We start from the raw sequence: 23,300 nt of genomic DNA, 5'->3' as shown, positions 1-23,300 counted from the left end.
CATGATAATCGTTTATTATCCATGCTATAATTGTATTGATTGGAAACACAATACTTGTGTGGATACATAGACAAAACACTATCCCTAGTAAGCCTCTAGTTGACTAGCTCGTTGATCAAAGATGGTCAAGGTTTCCTGGCCATAGGCAAGTGTTGTTACTTGATAACGGGATCACATCATTAGGAGAATAATGTGATGGACTAGACACAAACTAATAGACGTAACATGTTGGTTGTGTCATTTTGTTGCTACTGTTTTCTGCGTGTCAAGTATTTGTTTCTATGACCATGAGATCATATAACTCACTGACACCGGAGGAATGCTTTGTGTGTATCAAACGTCGCAACATAACTGGGTGACTATAAAGATGCTCTACAGGTATCTCCGAAGGTGTTCGTTGAGTTAGTATGGATCAAGACTGGGATTTGTCACTCCATATGACGGAGAGGTATCTCGGGCCCACTCGGTAATACAACATCACACACAAGCCTTGCAAGCAATGTGACTTAGTGTAAGTTGCGGGATCTTGTATTACGGAACGAGTAAAGAGACTTGCCGGTAAACGAGATTGAAATAGGTATGCGGATACTGACGATCGAATCTCACGCAAGTAACATACCGAAGGACAAAGGGAATGACATACGGGATTATATGAATCCTTGGCACTGAGGTTCAAACGATAAGATCTTCGTAGAATATGTAGGATCCAATATGGGCATCTAGGTCCCGTTATTGGATATTGACCGAGGAGTCTCTCGGGTCATGTCTACATAGTTCTCGAACCCGCAGGTCTGCACACTTAAGGTTCGACGTTGTTTTATGCGTATTTGAGTTATATGGTTGGTTACCGAATGTTGTTCGGAGTCCCGGATGAGATCACGGACGTCACGAGGGTTTCCGGAATGGTTCGGAAACGACGATTGATATATAGGATGACCTCATTTGGTTACCGGAAGGTTTTCGTGCATTACCGGAAAAGTTTCGGGCTCATCGGTAGTGTACTGGGAGTGCCGGGAGGGGTGCCGGGGACCATCAGGAGGGGTATCACGCCCCAAGGGGTCTCATGGGCTATGGGAAGAGATAAACCAGCCCCTAGTGGGCTGGAATAAGTTCTCACTAAGGCCCATAAGGTTCGAGAAGGAAAAAAACACAAGGTGGAAAGAGTTTCCAAGTGGGAAGGTGGAATCCTACTCCAAGTAGGATTGGAGTAGGACTCCTCCACCTCCAATTTCGGCCAAACCTTTAGGTTTTGAGGCTGCCTCCTCCCCTCCCTCCCTCCTATATATATAGTGGGGTTTTAGGGCTGATTTGAGATAACTTTTGCCACGGCAGCCCGACCACATACCTCCACGGTTTTACCTCTAGATCGCGTTTCTGCGGAGCTCGGGCGGAGCCCTGCTGAGATTAGATCACCACCAACCTCCGGAGCGTCATCATGCTGCCGGAGAACTCATCTACCTCTCCGTCTCTCTTGCTGGATCAAGAAGGCCGAGATCATCGTCGAGCTGTACGTGTGCTGAACGCGGAGGTGCCGTCCGTTCGGCACTAGATCGGAGCGGATCGTGGGACGGATCGCGGGACGGTTCGTGGGACGGTTCGCGGGGCGGATCGAGGGACGTGAGGACGTTCCACTACATCAACCGCGTTTCTTAACGCTTCTGCTGTGCGATCTACAAGGGTATGTAGATCGGAAATCCCCTCTCGTAGATGGACATCACCATGATAGGTCTTCGTGCGCGTAGGAAATTTTTTGTTTCCCATGCGAAGTTCCCCGACAAGCAACAAGTAACAAAAGTAGCAACAGTGCAGCAAGGTGGCCCAATCCCTTTTGTAGCAAGGGACAAGCCTGGACAAAGTCTTATAGGAGGAAAAACGCTCCTGAGGACACACGGGAATTTCTGTCATGCTAGTTTTCATCATGTTCATATGATTCGCGTTCGTTACTTTGATAGTTTCATATGTGGGTGGACCGGCGCTTGGGTACTGCCCTTACTTGGACAAGCATCCCACTTATGATTAACCCCTCTCGCAAGCATCCACAACTACGAAAGAAGAAATACAAAGTCTAACCATAGCATTAAACTAGTGGATCCAAATCAGCCCATTACGAAGCAACGCATAAACTAGGGTTTAAGCTTCTGTCACTCTAGCAACCCATCATATACATACTATTTCCCAATGCCTACCTCTAGGCCCAAATAATGGTGAAGTATTATGTAGTCGACGTTCACATAAGACCACTAGAAGAAAAACAACATGCAACACATCAAAATATCGAACGAATACCAAATTCACATGACTACTATTAGCATGACTTATCCCATGTCCTCAGGAACAAAAGTAATTACTCACAAAGAATAATCATATTCATGACCAGAGAGGTAATGAGTAGCATCAAGGATCTGAACATAAACTCTTCCACCAAGTAATCCAACTAGCATCAACGACAAAGAGTAATCAACACTACTAGCAACCTTACAAGTACCAGTCGAAGTCGCGAGACGGAGATTGGTTACAAGTGATGAACTAGGGTTTGGAGATGAGATGGTGCTGATGAAAATGTTGATGGTGACGAGCCCCTTCGATGAGAGGAGTGTTGGTGATGACGATGGCGACGATTTCCCCCTCCGAGAGGGAAGTTTCCCCGGCAGGATCGTCCTGTCGGAGCTCTAGATTGGTTCTGCTCAAGTTCCGCCTCGTGGCAGTGGCGAATCCACAAAAAAGCCCCTCCCTGATTTTTTTCTGGACGAAGCCCTTCATATAGCAGAAGAGAGGGGTCAATGGGCCAGCAGGCTGCCAACAAGCCCCCTAGGCGCGGCCAGGGGGTGGCCGCGCCTAGCAGGCTTGGGGCCACCTGCTGGCGCCCTTCTGGTGCTTCTTCGGCCCAGTACTTTTTATAAATCCGGAAAAAAAATCATCGTTGATTTTTACGGCGTTTGGAGTTGCGCAAAATAGGTATCTCAGACTTGCTCCATTTTCATGCCAGAATTCCAGCTGCCGGCATTCTTCCTCTTCATGTAAACCTTGCAAAATAAGAGAGAAAAGGCATAAGTATTTGTACCGTGAAGTGAAATAATAGTCCAAGAAGCGATAAATATCAACATGAAAACATGATGCAAAATGGACGTATCAGCGCCTCCCCCAGGCCGCGGCTAGGGGGCTTGTGGCCTCCCACGGGATCCTTTGCCTTGGTTCTCAAGTTCCTTGCGTATCTTCTATTATGGAAAAAATCATTTTTAAGATTTTATTCCGTTTGGACTCCGTTTAATATTCTTCTCTGAAAAGGGTAAAAAAACGGAAAAAATAGGAACTCGCACTTGGCACTAAGTTAATAGGTTAGTACCAAAAAAGATAGAAAACGCATACAAAACATCCAAAGTTGACAAGATAATAGCATGGAACCATAAAAAATTATAGATACGTTGGAGACGTATCATCCCTCTCGGTACATCTTGTACGCTTTGTCTGTTGATCATCTTGATGTGCTCTTTGTCTGAGATCTTGATCAACCTTGTGTCTCTATGACCATTCTTTGGATAATACCTTGAATACCATCTTGGTCATCATATAAACTCCTTGAACCCAACAGATGGACTTCAAGAAGTGCCTATGGACAAATCCTATAAATATAACTTAAGGCAACCATTAGTCAATAAGAATTGTCATCAATTACCAAAACCACATATGGAGATATATGCTCTAACACCGGTGAGGTGTCCCCTAGCGCGAGGAGGCCGACTGGGTCAGGGGACACGTCTCCCAGCGGGAGGAGGAAGGAAGGAGGTGGAGAGGCGATGCAGGCGTGAGGAGGAAGGAAGGAGACGAAGAGCGCAGCGCGAGAGGAGCGGTAGGCACTGGCGAGACAATGGCGGCCTCCGCCTCCCCTCTCCCGCTTTTAAAGCCAGAGAAGACGGGGGCGCACGGATCCGTTGTGCCAATGACCCCCACTCACCCATGAACTCAGCGCATTAAAATGCGTTGGGAACTCCAACCGACGGCCCATGACCCCAATGAATCCGCGTTTGGGCCGAGGCGCGCGAGGCTCGGCCTGTAGCACCGTCCTGTCGCGTAGAAAGTGGCGGGCCCGCCGCCAACCGTTGGCCTGCATGTGGCGCCTTCCAGATGGCGCTGGAACCAAGATGACACGGGGGGACCCGAGGCGATGCAGGGAACCCGAGGTGCCGCGGCAGCCGGCTGGGGTGCGGCCGGCCACGACCCTGGCCGGCTGCCACTCTTGCCGGCCCGGAGCCTTGCCGCCCGCTGGCATTGGCTGGCCGGCCAACGTTGAAGATTCCTGTAGGTGCGGAGGGGGGAGGGAGGAACCGCTGGCCCCCTCGCCTGGAGGCCTTCGGACCCCAACGGTTTCGGGGGTACTAACGGGGATATTACCCCTTCGTATACCAAGAGCGATGATTAGCCATCTCCAAGACATTTGGGGGTCGTCTCCCCCCCCCCCCCCGAAGCCGGCTAGCGATAGCAGGCCCGTTCGGCCAACGAGTCCGGCCAGCTGGCGATAGCTGGCCCATTCGGCCAACACAAGTCTGGCCGGCTAGCGATAGCCAGCCCCTCTGGCACATACATGCTCGGTCGGCTGGAGATAGCCATCCCAATTATACAACGTGTGCCCGGCCGCCTGACGGGGCTCTGCCGGCCAGCTGACCAGCCGCTAGCCAGATGGGCGTCTCCTGTCCCATCCGGTCGTACCACCATACGCAGACAAGACAAGACGAATGATCAAAGGCAATCGTTGTAGCATTACTCGCTGACACACTCAACATGATGTGGCGTGATGATGGGAGGGTGAGCGAGGCTAGAGGGCCCCCATCATTGTCGACCCTGACCGGGCGAGACGCTCGTGTAGCCACATTCCCCCCTGTCGCCTGCGCCTTGACAGCTTGGCGCGTCGGCTGCTGATGCACACGGCCGGCGGGCCCCGCGCCAAGATGCGACATCTGGTGAGACCCATTGCCGGCCTAAGAGGCTCGCAGCCGGCCCCACCTCCTGTCCTACCCTTACCATTGTATCATCCTGGCTATAATATAAAGCCACACCCCCTGCCCATCGAGAGAGGCAGATTCGGCAGGAGATAGAGGTTCACACAGACGACGAACAACAAGATATGTATGCATAGAGAGAGAGACACCAGACACACATAGAACACCATTTGACGCAGCGAGACCGGCAGCCAGCGCTCTGTCTCCCTCCTAACGAACAGCTCAAGGAGCAACCTTTATATTGTGATTTCCATATAGTCACACAGGCAGGACTAGGGGTTTTACCTCATCGGAGGGCCCTGAACCTGGGTAAACCGACGTCATGTGTGTTGCGCCTACACCCGTTCCCACACGTCGTCGGTGCCCATCGGCCCCAAACCATGAGTTAAGCCACCCCATGCCATCTGTCTCGAAAATACCACGACACTTTAATGGCGGTATTGCCGAAGCAAGGCATCTACATGAAGCTAAGATGAGCCTGCTATGGATTTACAAAAACTGCCAGACAACAGCGGTGGAGAAATCGCACCAAATGCACATATGAAAGGCAAGAGATCTACGACTACAACCTATAGTGTGTATAACGAACTTTGGATGAACTATGAATGGCGGCGATGACCTAAAGTGACAATGGGGAGCTTACCAGGATTCGCAATAGAGGAGGACTATGGATGGCCGCGTCGAGGAGACCGCCGCAATTAGCTATGATGAACTCCGGTGACAGATGTTAAGGGATGAAGTCGAGTGAGAACGAGTGGTGCTGATGGAGTTCGAGAGAAGGTGCTAGGACCGAGAGGAAGAAGAAGAGGTTAAAAGTAAACCTGGCTGGTCTATTTTTAATAAGAATAAGACCAGAAGCGGTGTAGCAAAAAATGGAGTAATTTGTGTCGAAGAGGATGCCTCGATTTTCGTGCCTGACAGGGATTTGAACACTGCTGGGAAAAGATTCGCTATTACGACTAGATGATTTCAGCAGCGAGTAGGATGTCATCATAACTACGATAGTTGACAAAAGCACTAAGTCTTTAATAAGACAGATGACCCGGCAAAAAGCTCACGTGGGGAAAATACGTTCCTTAGAGGGAGATTACCAGCTCAAAAGGCGACTCATACTAATCTTCATCTTTGAGACTTTTTCTATGTTTTTCGGGATGGAGTTTAACATGGATAAATTCAAATTAAATCGAGGGCTAATTTTGGGGATATACCCCACGGGTTAACCCGCCATGGGAATAACCCACCTCGGCCATAACTTGGGCAGGGGGGCCATATGCGCAAAGATCTAGGAGGCGGCTCACCACAAGGCCGACTCATGGCCCATCACCTGACGGGCGGGCTCATTGAGGGAAACATGAAGGTTCTCCCTCGCCCAAGTTAGTAAAAGATAAAGTAAGTCACGGGTTTTAATATGACCCGGACACTGTTGTAATCTCAGAGCATCCACCTATATATATATATAAAGGGGAGCCCCTGAGGTCGAAAGGATAGGTTAGAAATCCTCAAGAGCTTGGTTAGTGATTCCGCACCTTTGTAATCGAGATCATCATCATCAGATGTAGCCTTTTACCTTCATCAGAGGGGCCAAACCTAGGTAAACCCGCGTCTCTCCTTAACCGACTAGCCCCTTCAAGCCATCACCTAGTTGCGATGGCCTCGCACCTAAGTCCTTTCACGAGGACATCTGTCGTGACAAAACCACGACACATTTCGAGGTGTCGTTTCAGACACCCAATTGGCACATGTTATTTTCTTGGAATCCTCGGGAGGACTACCGCCCGATGTTCCATTTTTATTTTACATTCCTTCGTTATTTATTTATTCTTGGTATGGATGAATTATCTACAAACTTGCATTCATGAATTAATCTTATGGCATTTTGAATATCATTAAAATTCTAGCTCATACAATTCACATGCTTTATTATGTCTATTTTTATGATGTTTGCCAGTACATTCAAACGTATTTACTAACTTGTCCCTGGCTATTGTCTTGACCAGATCACGTATTTGGAGAGGAGCACGATGATAACAACCTGCAACCTAGGCATCAAAGATAGCAGCCCCGAGATAGGAGTTATCTAGGTCAGTTGTTTGTGTGGGAATGGGGTCCCATAGACGCTGGAGAACCACGAACCGCATCCGCTATCAGCCACCGGAAATTCTTGTTGTACTCCAGAAACCTTCATGGTCATGTACCCAAAAAATTTAATTGCTTAAAAATTCTGTATCAAGGAAGTATCCACCAGTGAACATTAACCCTGGGGCTGAAGAGGGTGCAAGGGTCATTTGCTGGAAATTTTATATCCCGGAAAATCGGCTCTGGCAATAGTGGCATCGCCGCATATATCAGATTGAGCTTCAAAATCCAGATAGAAGTTCAACTCAAATCGACATATCGAGTTCAAATGCAAACCACAATCAAAGTGTATCAATAGAGACAAAAAATCGTAGGACAAAGTACGTGAAACATAGCCTCTCAACTCCCATCGCCTTCTTCCCTTTGTTATGTTTTGCATACTTCCTTCCATCAACCAGCTTACTTGAACAGGCAACGGAGTTGAGAGTTTGCTTTTTCTCATCATCTTGATCACTTGATGCATCTTCATCTTCACAACTTATTGGTGTTGATTTCCGACCCGAACTCTTGCCGGGTAGAACATATAGCCCTTAGTGTATATAGCTAGTTGTTTCTAAATTAGTTCTTACTCAACGGGGTCGTTCATGTATGATCAATGTGTTCTTCCAGAAAATTGAATCCACGAAAGTTTACTCCGTGTGCTTTCCGATAGACGTTTTTCTGTACTTATATGGAGATTAAGTGTTTTTTGATATATTCTTTCCACATTCCTTGCGTAATTCGTAGTTGTAACATTACTGAGTGTACTTTATAGTGACGGTTTTAGGGGGCGTCCATATCCCAATTGTCTAAAATTGTTTAGACGCCAAAAACTGGAGAATGTTTTTAGGGGGATTTCGATCGAGAGAACCCAGAACCACCCCATGACGAACCAGGGACCGTCCATCCCATTAAATACGCATCCTAGCCTCTTCACCTTTTAAGAAAAAAAAATCAAAAACTTTTGCCATCTTAGGAACAACAGGAGGAAAAGTTATCCATATTCAAAAACTAAAAATTCACAGCGGGTAATTTTGCATGTTAATTGTAGCAAAAACACATTAATTTTGCATGGTGCAAAGTAAAAAAAACATACAAAAAATCATTTTAAGCTGCTAAAAATGCATAATTTACAAATCAGTGTTTTTTTAAATGCTTCCGCTAACTGGGCTGTGGCCTCCCGTGAGCTGCGGTGGCCCATCTGGCGAGGGTTTCAGGGTGGCGGCGCTGCTGAGCCGGCCTTCCATCTCTCCTTATATATTGCTTTGACCCCCCCGTGTCATCATTAAACTGCAGAATCAGCAACCAAGTCCAGGAATACCTAATTCCTGAGAAATCAGAGGGTTTGGAGGTAACCACCACCACGTGAAAAGACCGACGAGGCAGCAATGCCTTTTGGAGGGAAGCAGAGCTTCCCCGTGCAGCGGGGGCGCGACGAGCCCACGCCGGGCAGTGGCGGTGGCGTTGGCAGTCGATTCCGATCTCCCGCATCGTTTGGAGACTCCGGTGAGGTGTCCCCTCGCGCGAGGAGGCCGGCCGGGACAGGGGACGCGTCCCCCGGCGGGAGGAGGCCGGTCGGGGGAGAGGCAGAGTCCCCCGGCGCGGGGAGCGGCGAGGCCGAGATCGGACGAGGGCGCGCAAGAAGCCATGCCATCCGTATCCGGCACAGGGGAAGGTCCGTTCTGAGTTCTTCTTGGAACAGAAGTTGATTCTTTTTTGTTGGGGGCGAGTTCTTGGCTTGCTGATTTTGATTACATTTTGTTTCATCCCAAATGTGGAACTGAAGGACCCCTCTGTGGACCGTGGCCGCCGCAATTCCACGCCCGGCGGTGGCGGCGCGGCCCGTGCTCCCGCAGCAGTTTACGACTCTGATCTGGTGATCCCGGAGGCAAGGAGTCAGTTCGAGGGGGAGGAAGGATACCCCAGCGCGGCCAAGAAGGTAAAAGAACTTGTGTCGAACATGAGTGTGCCTGTTCTTTTCCGTTGGATACTTGACTCCAGGGTGCGAATAAAGGCGTGTTGTTGGTTTATATTAGTAGGACGAATCGGGTGGGGTTTCATATCAATAGTGTTGGATTGATTTTTGTTCTACGTTCTCAAATGCGCACGGCGATACTTAGAAAATGGTGAATTGGATAAGGGTGAATCTGCATTTTATCTGTTATCCGGCTTGGTTGGATTACTTGCAATTTTTTTCTTTCTTTTTTTTGCAATTGATCGACATCGACTGGTGTTCTTGTTCTTTATTCTTCAGCTCCGCCGTTCTGAGGCGCTTAAAAGGAGATGGGCGACTAGAAGAAAAGAGTGGGAAGCGGAAGACTCTGCTTCAACCGATTCCGGCTGTGTCAACCCCAAGGGGGCAGCTCGGGCTCGAGCCAGCACACAGGTGCAGGGCCGGAGCAGCAGCTACAAGCCTGCAGGTTACTGCTGGAGATGCAGGGAGCGCCCCGGAAGGGAGATAGAGAAGCCTCTCCTCCACATCTGCACCTGCAGCTTGTGTGGCGGCGGCTGCATTGTCTGCAGCAGCAGCATCAGCGCCGTCACTGACGTGCAGGACATGGAAGGGGAGTCGCACTTGCTCAAGTCCCTGCTCGCCACTTCTCCAGGATGGAACAGGCAGGCAGGGTGCGATGGAGTCAGGCGTCCACTGGAGTCCGTTCTCGCCCCGCGTCGCCGGAGCCTGCGCAGGCCAGCATCAGCATGCGGCAATTGCCAGGCCGCTGCTCATTGGGCGCTGTCGTGCTGCGGGCACACCTTTGCTCGCCTTGTTTGGAGGTTGGATACAGAGAGAAGCACGGCCGCTGTACCGCGGACGGAGCCCCGGGAATCCTGGATCCAAGTGTCGTCGATTTAGACGAGGAGAACAACTTTTACTGCCACAGGTCAACCAGGTTCGTTGTCCGCGAGCAGAGCGATCACGTTCTTGAACCCACGGAAGTCTTCGAGATCAGGTACTACACCTGCTTTACGGATCTGCACTGCCGCCGGCGTGCTCCGGCCCGCAGAAGGGTCGTGCTCTATCATATTCTACCGAGTTCCGAGTCTGTTCGAATGTGTCAATTTGAGATGGACTCTCTGCAGTGATTATTCAGACCTGTGCTACCAGAGCTAGAAAGAATTGTTTTGCTGTAATGTTGAATGGATTTTGTACATTAACTCTGTTAGTCTTGCTGTAATGTTGAATGGATTTGCATACTTTTCAGTATATAAAGTTTCACAACGCTAGAGAGAAGTGTTTTGCTGTAATGTTGAATGGATTTTGCTCATTAACTCTGTTAGCCTTGCTTTAATGTTGACTGTATTTGCATACTTTCAGTATATAAAGTTTTCACAAAATTTATACTGTACAATCTTTATGAGCTGATTATGTAGCGACTAAGAGCAACTCCAACGCGCCGACCCAAACGGACGACAACCCTTTTTTGTCCGTTTGGCTCGGTCGCCCGTCCGTCGTCCGTCCTGTTTTATATATGGATCGGCAGCGCGTCCAACGCGTCGACCCATATGTGCTGGCATGACGGGCTGACCATCCTTTTTACATGCATTTTCATAGTTTTTTTAATCTTGGACAGAATAAAATAGCATAGTTATGGCCACTACAAACCGAATAAAAATAAAAATATCTCACATAATTCTTACATAGTTTTGCAAACGAATAAAAGAAGATAACATCTATTGATTACCAACATGAGCCCATGTATCTTCAACCAAATCATTTTGCAGTTGCACGTGAGTTTTTCAATCACGCATGTCTTGATGAAATTGGGTTAACTCTTCAAACGTTGCCGCTGCTCCATGCTCAGGCACAACATTCTCAACCTGAAACTGAAACCCTTGATCGTACAGACGTTTCGGGCGTTCGTCTTCTACGATCATATTATGCATGATCACACAAGCAGTCATCATTTCCCACAGTTTCTGCGTGCTCCAGGTATTAGCAGGATACAGAACGATGCTCCATCGAGATTGCAAAACACGAAAGGCACGCTTGACATCCTTTCTAGCACTCTCTTGCTCTTGGGCAAATCTTTTTCTCTTCTCTGCCGGCGAGTGAGCGTGGGCCGGCGAAGCGAGTCCCGACGTGCACGGACCATCTAGCTGCCCTGCCGGTGAGTGGGGTGGGTCGGCGTGCACGTCCCTGCCGGTGAGGTTCAGGTTGGACGGCGAGACGACTTCTTGGTCGGGAGCGCGGATATTGGGCGGCCGGCCACGTGGGAGTGGGCGGCGTTGCTGGGCGGATGTGGAGGCGCCGACAGCTGGCAGAGTCGCCGGGAAAAATCGGCGGCGTCGGCGACGAAGGAGGCGGGCGAGGGTTGCTGGTGGATGGGGATGCCAATGTGCCACCGACAAGCGGACCCGATGGAGGAGAAGGCGAGCGTGCGCGCGTCTGTTGCATGTCCGCGCCGACGCAAATTCGGTTCAAAAATGGGTCGGAAATGGGTCGCCCGCGGACGAAAAGCGAACGCATGTCCATTTAGGTCGGCGCGCTGGGCCGCCTTTTGTTCCACACCGACCCAAACGGATGGCGACGGACGAAATAGATCGTTCCATTGAAGTTACTCTAATGCCTCCTGCAGATTTTTTCTTAAAAATGAGAATCCAAGTTCTTATCGATCAATTCATTCAAGTTTCTTGCTGTTCCCACAAAAAAAACCTGCTGTTGATTGGAATTTCTTTTTCCAAAAAAGATATACTGTACACTCTTCCCATTAATTTGAAGTTTTTGTCGTGGGTATTCCTCTTTCTTAGTGCACAATTGATCATGTGTGTTGCAACGGGATTCTAATACGTTAACTCGTGATTTATGAAAATATAAATACTAATGCAATTGTCTTGTAAACACATGATCTTATCAGCCGCAAGTCAAATCGATGTATCTCAATCTTATTGACACCATTAGTATCCCCAAGTCCAGGAATATTTAGAAAGTCAAGGTACCCTTAAGGATCAAGGTCTTCGTATGGTTTGTGCACAAGAAGGTGATTCTAACTAAGGATAACTTGGCTAAACGAAATTGGAGGGTGGGGGAAGGGTAGCACTTGGTGTACATTCTGTGATAACAAGGAGAACATCACACACCTCTTTCTCCACTGCCCACTTGCGAGAGTTCTTTGACACACGGTTCGTATAGCCTTTAATATTATACCTCCGGATAGTATTAACACGTTATTTGAAACATGGCTAGATGGGGTTGATACGATTATTGCTAGACACATTCGTATTGGAGTTTGTGAACTTTTGTGGGCTATATGGAACTATAGGAAAGATGTGGTTTTTGACAGACATACGAACATACATTTTTTTGCACGTACTACACAGAGCTGCGGCATTAATCCGTACATGGTCATTACTCACTCCTGCGGAAACCAGGGAGCCTTTGCTTACTAGGTCTACCCGATGGAAGACGGTAACGCGTGATATCTTCAACCGGTTTGGATGGCAGTCCAGTAATATAATAGATGAGTAGACATCTAGGCCTATTTTTGTGACACTTTTTTCCTTTACCTTTGCATTTACTTTCATTTGTCGGAGACTATGGTCATGTTTGTTTCATAAGTCCTAGGACTTTTTTAAGTCCCAACTTATAAGTCATAAGTCCCTATTTGTTTGTTCATAGGGACTTATAAGTCCCAAGTCCCTACATGTTTGTTTACACGGACTTATTAAGTCCATGTTGCACCTAATAATACACTTGTTCATATGAATCGTCATCAGCCAACGCGTACGGCACACAGGATAAGCACCGCTACAACGAGGCTCAGGAGAGGGCATGTCCGGCGATTGGAGGCACCGCTGCAACGAACCGAGGCAGAACGAACCGAGGCGGGGCGGCGACGGGGCGGCGGTGGCGATTGGACCGACAGGCGGGGCGGCGTGCGGGGAACGAGCCTGGAGCGACGCGGGGTAGGTCCAGCCCGGGATAAGTCCCAATAAGCTCCTCCCTGAGAGTCTTATTTGATAAGTCCGAAATCACCACAATAAGTCCCTTGTGTTTGGTTTAGGTGGGACTTATAGAGACTTTTTTAAGTCCCTAAACCAATAAGTCCCTGGAAACAAACACCCTCTATGTGGAACCACGCTTTGTTTGAATTTTTATTAATAAAGGAGTCGTATGCATCGTGCTGATGCAGAGGCCGGAAGTAATCCTCTTTTTCTAAAAAAACACTCTTTTCACTAATTTAAAGTTTTTTTCGTGGGTATTCCTCTTTTTTAATGCACAATTGATCATGTGTGTTGCAACGGGATTCTAATACATTACCTCGTGATTTATGAAAATATAAATACTAATGCGATTGTCTGGTAAACAACCAAGACGGAACCAAAAAATAAATCAAAAATAGGGAGAGGTAAGGTCGGACGAACACGCAAACCTTAACATCTCTAGCAGACCCTGTATATTGCCGACCCGCAAATGCCATTTACAGATCGCAAAAAATGGGTTTTACGTACCGGCGCATGTGCGGGCACATGCACACTCTTCAAAACGGACCCGCATAAAAGCATATTCGCAGAAGATGTTGTTATACGAGTCTACAATACGGGGTCTGTTAGGGCGCCACTGCGGAGACCCGCAAACCGGAAAACCACGCGATAAAACATAGTTGCAATTTGACAGCGATTCCGACAAATAAGTTCGAATGTAAACAATAAAGCATAGTTTGCGCGCGAAATGAGAGCATAGTTTGAAAGACAAAAACAAAAGGACTTCATGCATCATCGTCGTTCTTTAGTCTGCACCATCAAGTTCATCGCCGCCCCCAGATCCATCGACTCCCCCAAATCCATTGCCTGCACTTGTTCCTACTCCGGCACTTGTCCCTACTCCGGCACCAAAATCATCGGTTCCGATTCCAATGGATAAACCATCACCACCATAAGAGCAAGCATCCTCCTCTTCAAGATTTCTCTCCTTGTCATATCATGCCGTTTTTTGCTGATGTCGTCCATGTCATTGCGGTTCAAAGTCATGATCCTATTCTCTTCGGCAAGAAGGTTGACCATGGTTTTGTTCTCAGCGGCACGTGCTTTTCTCTCCTCAACTTCCTTCAGCAATTTCCATCTCTCTTGTTTCTCTCGTGCCTTCTTCTCGATCATCTCTACCTTTGCATCCAAAGACTTTGCTAGCAATACCTCATTTGATTGCAGCATGGACTTTATCTTGTCCCGCGAGGTCGATGCTTCGCGTTCCCTTTTCATATTCTCCTTCGTTTTTTGTCACCATCGGGTTTGTTCAAGTTTCTTGGGCCATCTTCATCTTCATCTTCATCCATGTCCGTAAGTGAACCTCTCTTCGGTGGGGATTTTTTGTCAATCAACACCCACTTGTCGCAGTTTTTGAGCAATTCCCAACAATGCTCTAGTTTAAAAAATCTGTCTTCGGAAGCATCCATGTCTTTCTACCGTTGTTGGGCATTTTTTTCCTACACAATAAAAACAAAATCAAACCGATGGAACCATTATACATTGTGCAAACTAATGGAACCATTTTATTGCAATCAACTCACGTAGTCGGCTTCGACGGTTCCACTTGGAGGAGGATTGTAAACTTGTTCCAAGCAAGCTGCCCAACAACGGCTACAAGTCGGCTTGATCACGTCCCAACGACCGTAGAGTGATTGAAAGGTTCGTGCTGTCCTGTTGGGATACTTGGCCATCAAATGTAAATATGGATCTTCAATTCTTTGCCAATACGTCTTGCCGGTTTAAGACACACCAGTGCAAGGATCCATAGACACCGAACTCCAAGCCTTGATCAACATTTCACTACTGGAATTCAGAATTTTGCCGTCTGCCTTGCCTTTGCCGTCTGCTGACGCATGGCAAAGTTTTAATTTGCTGTCGGCCATCTCTTTGCCGTCCGCTGGCGGACGGCAAAGGTTTGGCAGACGGCAAAGCCCCCACCCAAACGGCCGAAACCCACCCCCACCCACCCGCCCCTTTGCCGTATGCCTGGGACTCCTTTGCCGTCTGCCTGGAGCACGGCGGACGGCAAAGGGGACGGCGGCCCCACCCCAATAACGGGTGCCGGCCCCCACTACCTCCCGCACGGCTTCGCCCTCCTCCCGGATCCCACACGACCTCTCCCGCACGCCCGCCCCTCCCCCACCCGGCGCCGCCACCAACCTGCGCCGCCCCCACCCGCCGCCGCCACCAACCTGCGCCGCCACCACCCTGCGTCGCCCCAACCCGGCGCCGCCACCACCCTGCGCCGCCACCACCCGGTGCCTCCCCCACCCGGCGCCGCCACCACCCTGCGCCGCCCCTCCCTGCTCCGCCACCACCCTGCACCGCCCGCCCCTCCTCCCTGCGCCGCCCCGCCCCCTACGCCGCCCGTACGTTTTTTTTCTTTTTTTCTGTTAAATTATGTAGTTAGTTTATTAGGTATAATAAAGTAGATTGAAAAAAATAGATAGAAAAGAAAAAAACTTAGAAGAAAATAATAGAACGAATAAAGTAGATAGAAAAGAAATAATATAAAAAATAGATAGAAAAGAAAAAACTTAGAAGAAAAAAGAAGAAGAAGAAGAAGAAAGAGGAGAGGAGGAGAAAGAGAAAAGAAACAAGAAATAGAAGAGGAGGAGGAGGAGGAGGAGAAAGAAGAAGAAGAAGAAGAAGAAGAAGAAGAAGAAGAAGAAGAAGCAGAAGAGGAGGAAGAGGAAGAGGAAGAGGAAGAGGAGAGAAAAGAAGAAGAAGAAGATGAAGAAGAAGAACAAGAAGAAGAGGAGGAGGAGGAGGAGAAAGAAGAAGAAGAAGAAGAAGAAGAAGAAGAAAAAGAGGAGAGAGGAGAAGAAGAAAGAAAAGGACCCCGACCCCCGACCCCCCACCCACGACCCCCGACGCCCAACGCCACCAACCCCCGAGGCCCGACGCCACCAACCCCTGACCCTCGACCCCCGACCCCCGACGCCACTGACACCCGACTCCCGACCCCCGACACCCGGCACCACTGACCCCCGACACCCGACTCCCGACCCCCGACGCCCGATGCCACCAACCCTCGACGCCCGACGCCACCAACCCCCGACCCTCGACCCCCGACCCCCGACACCACTGACAGCCGACTTCCGACCCCCGACCCCCGACGCCCGACACCACTGACCCCCGAATGGCCAATGTCGAAGAATTGCGGACCATTTCATTGTATATCTTCACCAACCTAACAGAAGTGCGGCCGTACATCGAGTAAGTTCTCGGTAATTTATTGTTCCGCAACTTCTAATTGCTTTGAACTACTCTTATTCCCGGATATTTGATATAGTCGATACGTCGCCGAATTCTCGGATGGAGCGGTCATCGAAAAGGATTCCGTCGAAGAATATGAGCTTCTCGCAAAGCATGGAGGCGACTGTCCCGGTTTCATCTCTTGGTTCAAACAAAGGGTAATTAATTACCATTAAGGGCCCATTTGATTTCTTGGTCTAATTTGCGGCTAATGCATCCATTCTTTCGTATTTAACTTGTAGGCTGATGCAGAGTCTATGGACGCCGAGTTGAGACAAGTCGCTAATGGTTTTGACTATAAGGTCCGTTCATTTGACAAATACAACATCAACGGGTATCACTTTCGTACCTTTGGCAAAGAGCTATCTATGCCCGACCTCAAGTCTACAAATTGTTCTGTCTCTGCTATCGGCGAAGGCGACACCGAGTATTATGGAAGAGTTGAAGCAATTTATGAACTTCTATTCTATGGTGAAAACCCACCGACCGTCGTAGTCTTCAAATGTTATTGGTTTGAGCCAAGGGAGACTAGAAGGACTCATGAACATATAGGACTAGTCGAAATCAACCAAAACACCCACTTAGATGTTCCCGATGTCTATATTACGGCTCAACAGGTGACACAAGTTTTCTATCTACCGTGGGCCTGCCAAACTGATCCAAATCTCAAAGGTTGGGATGTCGTTTATGAAGTGCCACCACATTTTAGACCACCTACCCTCAATGAAGAGGATTACGAACCTCACATTAACCCAAACACATATGAAGGAGAATTCTTCCAAGAAACACGTATGTCCAAGAAACGTTTCAAGAATCGCTCTACTTCACCCCAGAACATTGAAGTAGACAGCGACAGTGAATCCGTCTTAACCCCTGAGCCCGAACAAGAAGAGCTGGAAGAAGAAGAGGTTACTGTTGTGGATGACCTGTCACTTCTTGACCGATTACATAATGGTGGCCTTCCACATGTTCTTCGTGATAGTGATGATGATGATGCATTTATTGATGATAGTGATGATCATGATGCATTTATTGACCCCGAAGCATATATAGACGAGCATGATTGTTATTAGTTCATGTCAGGTATTCAACTATTATACTATATATAATTTTTGAGTTCATCTTAGGTATTCAATTTTTATTAGTCATGTTGGTATTTATGATGAAGATACACTTAAATTATATACATTTTATTAGTCCTGTTGGTATTTATGTTGTACTAACTTCATTTACTCTTTGTCATGACACGTGTTGAAAGATGGTGGGAAAGGGTCGAAAGCACTCCGCGGCTCCTTCTTCGTCGGCGGGTGATGGGATGGGTACTTCCATTCCTGCCTCGCCTCTTCGGAGAGTGTTGCTCTCTACTATGCAAGGAGCACCCCCTGTGAGAGGAGGTCGACCCCCCGCGAAGCCGAGAGGCACTAAAGGTACACGTTGTATTCATGTTGGTATTTATGTTGTACTCATGTTGTATGCATATTGGTATTTATATACATTTTATTACTCATATTGGTATTTATGTTGTACTAAAGGTACACGTGGCCGCGGGAGAGGTAAGGCGGTGGCTGCCACGCCTTCTGAGGTGGCGGCTACACGGTCTCCGCCACCACCCCAAGCTGATTCACCTGAGCACAAGACTTCTAAGGTGGATTCGTCTGAGGTGGAGGCTACATGGTCTCCGGTTCACGAGCCTCGGGTCGACGAGCCTTCGACCCACGAGACTCATGTCCCAGAGGCTTCCTTCCAGGCGACTCCGGAGCAAACCAGGGATGAGGGTACATCCCAAGAGACCCAGTGGGATACCTGGGCTGAGCCAAGTGGCCATGCTAGTAGCGACGAGGAGCTGGGTGAGGGGGCTACCGTCTACCAGCGTGGTAGTTCGGGGCTCCCGCTCGTGCTAGCGACCCCCGAGCAGAGGTGGTCGATTAGGCCAAATAGGGACAAGTAAGTTAATTTACTCTTATTTAACCTTTTGCCTTCGCGTTTTTCTCAAATATCTAATGTTTTCGCTTTAATTTGTCATACTGTAGGGGTTGGATTGTTGCCAAGGGTGTCCGCAAGCCCAACAACATCCTTGGTGTTCTTTGGCGTAAAAACTTCCCAGGGTTTGTTACGTTGCCCGATCGGGAGCGAGAGGTAGGAATGACCTGGGAGCACTACTTGGGTGCCCCGGCCCCGCCGGAGGTGGAGATCGACGGTGTTTTGTGCGACACGAGGGCGGACATGGTGATCCGAAAGTTCTGGGTAATTTCTCCTTCACACAATTATAAATCAACCATAGCTATTTATTGTACTAATCGGTGTTGTCTTGTTTGCAGACCTACTACAGGTGTGAGGAGGGATACGAGGAGGACACGGCAAAGGTTATCGAAACCGAATGTCGCCGCCTACTTCAAAATTTTCGGCACGAGGCTCGGGTGCAAGCTGTTCGAGACTACTATGGCACACGGCGTATTAGGATTGACAAGGCGAAGTGCCGTGATGCTAAGATGGAGAAGGAGCATTACATGAAGGTAATTACATATTATTAAGGCTTTGTAGTTAGTTTCCTTGATTTGGTTCTTACGCGCTCAAATTTCTCTTTATTAACTTAGGTGCCCCCGAGATGGTGTGTGGATAAGATGGATTGTTGGGAGGCCTTGGTGGATGAGTGGTTCTCCGAAATGTGGTAGGCCAGCCACAACAACGCCAAGGAGAGGCGTGGCAAAATGGTTGGCATGCCACACCATCAAGGTAGCGTCAACTTAATCCAATTTGGCGAGAACTGGGTATGTGGTTTGCTTCATGCCTCATGCAATTCATTCTTAATGCTATCTTGAGCCCTTTACTAATACAATTTTCCTCTCTATCTCTCTCTTTTAGGCGCGTCACAATAAGACGGAGGCGCCACAGATGTACGACCTGTATGCGATGGCCCATACTGCCTCGTACAAGAAGGTCAAGGCATTCTCTGAGTCTGAGCTCGAGCATCCAGAAAACTTCACCAACATCTCCTCCCACCACAAGCTCATGAAGTACAGAGATCACGGGAAGGCGAGGAAAGGGGAGGACTTTAACCCGAGCGAGGGGCCTATTGATCCAGAGCTGGTGATGATAGCTGGCAACGGGAGGCCCCATGGCTCGATCGCCATTGGATACGGCCTTATACGTTGTCCTAGCACTCTCCGGCAGATAAAGGCACGCCAAAAGAGCTCTTGTCCGGAGATAACACGTCGTCCACGGCCAGTCGAGCTCGCCATCGAGGTTAGTTTAATGGACTCAACTATCTTTCCGCATTATGTTGTGCGTTGGAACCAATATGATTATATTGCTAACAATGAGTTGTGTTGCAGGCTGCTATTCAGAAAGAGAGAGAGGCAATGCAGGCGGCTATGGCGGAGAAGGATAAGGAAATTAGGGAGCTGGAGGAGAGGACGACTGCATTGGTGGAAGCGGAGAGGGCACGGAATGATGCGTCTAACAGGGCCATATACGAGCTCTTCGTGGTAAGTTTCTTCTTCACGTTATTTCAAATCTTGCATTTGGATGTCCGTTTCATTAATAAATAAAAAGTTTGACTTGTGAAACCAAATGTACAGTCTATGTGCGAGAAGAACGGCCAAGTCCCTCCATCGATGCTAGTCATTAACATGGCGGGGACGATGAGTTTCATTTCAATGCAGTGATCTTAAGAGTGTCCTCATGCTAACTACACATTGCGAACGATGTTTGGTGCAGAATATCTCCCGAAACGCATCGCACGACCCTTCTACAATGGAGCCTTCTCCAAGGCAGCCTTCTCCAGTTGAAACAAGCCAGAGCCACCGTGCTTCACCGCTGTGATGACGATAATGGTATGTTATTTCTAGTGTTTTAATAAAAAAAGCTAGACTTCCCTCCAAATGACATAATTAGCTTAGACTCATCCAACAAAGGCTAAATTGGCTAATTATCCTACGAAATGACATAATTAGCTTAGTTAGCTCCAAAATGACCTATTTAATAAAAAATGACCTATAGTTAGCTAAGTTCTCTCCTAAATGACATAATAAGGCTTACGTAGCTGCAAGATGACCTATTCCCCCTAACTTAGGTATTAAATGGCCTATAATTAGCCTAGCTAGATCCAAAATGGCTTAATAAGCATAGTTTGCTTCGGAATGACCTATTTTACCCAAATTAGCTCCGAAACGACGTATAGTTAGCTAGGGTTCCACCTAGATGACATAATTAGCTTAGTTAGCTCCTAAATGGTCAATTTAATAAAACATGACCTATACTTAGCTAATTATCCTCGAAATGACATAATTAGCTCCAAAAAGGCATTCTAAGCCAATTTAGCCCGAAGAAGGGGACAAGAGGAGAAGAAAGAGAAAAAATGAAAGGAAGGAAGAAGAAGAAGAGGAGAAGAAGAAGAAGGAGAGGGAGGAGGATAAGAAAAAGGAGAAGAAGGAGGAGAAGAAGGAGAAGGAGCTCCTCCTTCTCCTTCTTCCTCCTTCTTCCTCCTTCTCCTTCTTCTTTTCTTCTTCTTCTCCTCTTCCTTCTCCTTCTCCTCCTCCTCCTTATTTTACTTCTCCTTCTCTTTCTCTTCTTCTATGTAGCTTAGACTCATCCAAGAAAGGCTAAATTGGCTTATTATCCTACGAAATGACATAATTAGCTTAGTTAGCTCCAAAATGAACTATTTAATAAAAAATGACCTATAGTTAGCTAAGTTCTCTCCTAAATGACATAATAAGGCTTACATAGCTGCAAGATGACTTATTCCCCCTAACTTAGGTATTAAATGGCCTATAATTAGCCTAGCTAGATCCAAAATTGCTTAATAAGCATAGTTTGCTCCGGAATGACCTATTTTACCCAAGTTAGCTCCGAAACGATGTATAGTTAGCTAGGGTTCCACCTAGATGACATAATTAGCTTAGTTAGCTCCTAAATGGTCTATTGAATAAAACATGACCTATACTTAGCTAATTATCCTTGAAATGACATAATTAGCTCCAAAAAGGCATTCTAAGCCAATTTAGCCCGAAGAAGGGGACAAGAGGAGAAGAAAGAGGAAAAATGAAAGGAAGGAAGAAGAAGAAGAGGAGGAGGAGAAGAAGGAGAGGGAGGAGGATAATAAGAAGGAGAAGGAGGAGAAGAAGGAGAAGGAGCTCCTCCTTCTCCTTCTTCTTCCTCCTTTTTCCTCCTTCTCCTTCTTCTTTTCTTCTTCTTCTCCTCTTCCTTCTCCTTCTCCTCCTCCTCCTTCTTTTACTTATTCTTCTCTTTCTCTTCTTCTACGTAGCTTAGACTTATCCAAGAAAGGCTAAATTGGCTTATTATCCTACGAAATGATATAATTAGCTTAGTTAGCTCCAAAATGACCTATTTAATAAAAAATGACCTACAGTTAGCTAAATTCTCTTCTAAATGATATAATAAGGCTTACGTAGCTGCAAGATGACCTATTCCCCCTAACTTAGGTATTAAATGGTCTATAATTAGCCTAGCTAGATTCAAAATGGCTTAATAAGCATAGTTTGCTCCGGAATGACCTATTTTACCCAAGTTAGCTCCAAAATGACGTATAGTTAGCTAGGGTTCCACCTAGATGACATAATTAGCTTAGTTAGCTCCTAAATGGTCTATTTAATAAAACATGAACTATAGTTAGCTAATTATCCCCGAAATGACATAATTAGCTCCAAAAAGGCATTCTAAGCCAATTTAGCCCGAAGAAGGGGACAAGAGGAGAAGAAAGAGGAAGAATGAAAGGAAGGAAGAAGAAGAAGAGGAGAAGAAAGAGGAAGAATGAAAGGAAGGAAGAAGAAGAAGAGGAGAAGAAGAAGAAGGAGAGGGAGGAGGATAAGAAGAAGGAGAAGAAGGAGGAGAAGAAGGAGAAGGAGCTCCTCCTTCTCCTTCTTCTTCCTCCTTCTTCCTCCTCCTTCTCCTTCTCCTTCTTCTTTTCTTCTTCTTCTCCTCTTACTTCTCCTTCTCCTCCTCCTCCTTCTTTTACTTCTTCTTCTCTTTCTCTTCTTCTACGTAGCTTAGACTCATCCAAGAAAGGCTAAATTGTGTTATTATCCTACGAAATGACATAATTAGCTTAGTTAGCTCCAAAATGACCTATTTAATAAAAAATGACCTACAGTTAGCTAAGTTCTCTCCTAAATGACATAATAAGGCTTACGTAGCTGCAAAATGACCTATTCACCCGAACTTAGGTATTAGATAGCCTATAATTAGCCTAGCTAGATCCAAAATGGCTTAATAAGCAAAGTTTGCTCCGGAATGACCTATTTTACCCAAGTTAGCTTAGAAACGACGTATAGTTAGCTAGGGTTCCACCTAGATGACATAATTAGCTTATTTAGCTCCTAAATGGTCTATTTAATAAGACATGACCTATACTTAGCTAATTATCCTCGAAATGACATAATTATCTCCAAAAAGGCATTCTTAGCCAATTTAGCCCGAAGAAGGGGACAAGAGGAGAAGAAAGAGGAAAAATGAAAGGAAGGAAGAAGAAGAAGAGGAGAAGAAGAAGGAGAGGGAGGAGGATAAGAAGAAGGAGAAGAAGGAGGAGAAGAAGTTGAATGAGCTCCTCCTTCTCCTTCTTCTTCCTCCTTCTCCTTCTCCTTCTTCTTTTCTTCTTCTTCTCCTCTTCCTTCTCCTTCTCCTCCTCCTCCTTCTTTTACTTCTTCATCTCTTTCTCTTCTTCTACGTAGCTTAGACTCATCCAAGAAAGGCTAAATTGTCTTATTTTCCTACGAAATGACATAATTAGCTTAGTTAGCTCCAAAATGACCTATTTAATAAAAAATGACCTACAGTTAGCTAAGTTCTCTCCTAAATGACATAATAAGGCTTACGTAGCTCCAAGATGACATATTCCCCCTAACTTAGGTATTAAATGGCCTATAATTAGCCTAGCTAGATCCAAAATGGCTTAATAAGCATAGTTTGCTCCGGAATGACCTATTTTACCCAAGTTAGCTCCGAAACGAC

General features: G+C 47.1%; 1 protein-coding gene across 1 annotated transcript; it reads left to right on the top strand.

Annotated features, from left to right (window-relative positions):
* Window positions 1–8,700: 8,700 nt before the first annotated feature.
* On the top strand, window positions 8,701–10,334 carry LOC123446818. The gene is made up of 3 exons (XM_045123359.1): window positions 8,701–8,784; window positions 8,896–9,048; window positions 9,364–10,334. Exon 3 carries the CDS (start codon window positions 9,717–9,719, stop codon window positions 10,191–10,193), a length of 477 nt encoding a protein of 158 aa, XP_044979294.1. The 5' UTR covers window positions 8,701–8,784; window positions 8,896–9,048; window positions 9,364–9,716; the 3' UTR covers window positions 10,194–10,334.
* The last annotated feature ends 12,966 nt before the right edge of the window (window positions 10,335–23,300 follow it).

Source organism: Hordeum vulgare, chromosome 4H, assembly GCF_904849725.1.
Source record: "Hordeum vulgare subsp. vulgare chromosome 4H, MorexV3_pseudomolecules_assembly, whole genome shotgun sequence".
Taxonomy (NCBI): domain Eukaryota; kingdom Viridiplantae; phylum Streptophyta; class Magnoliopsida; order Poales; family Poaceae; genus Hordeum; species Hordeum vulgare.
The sequence above is the reverse complement of the archived record's forward strand: the minus strand, read 5'-3'. Positions and strand labels throughout refer to the sequence as shown.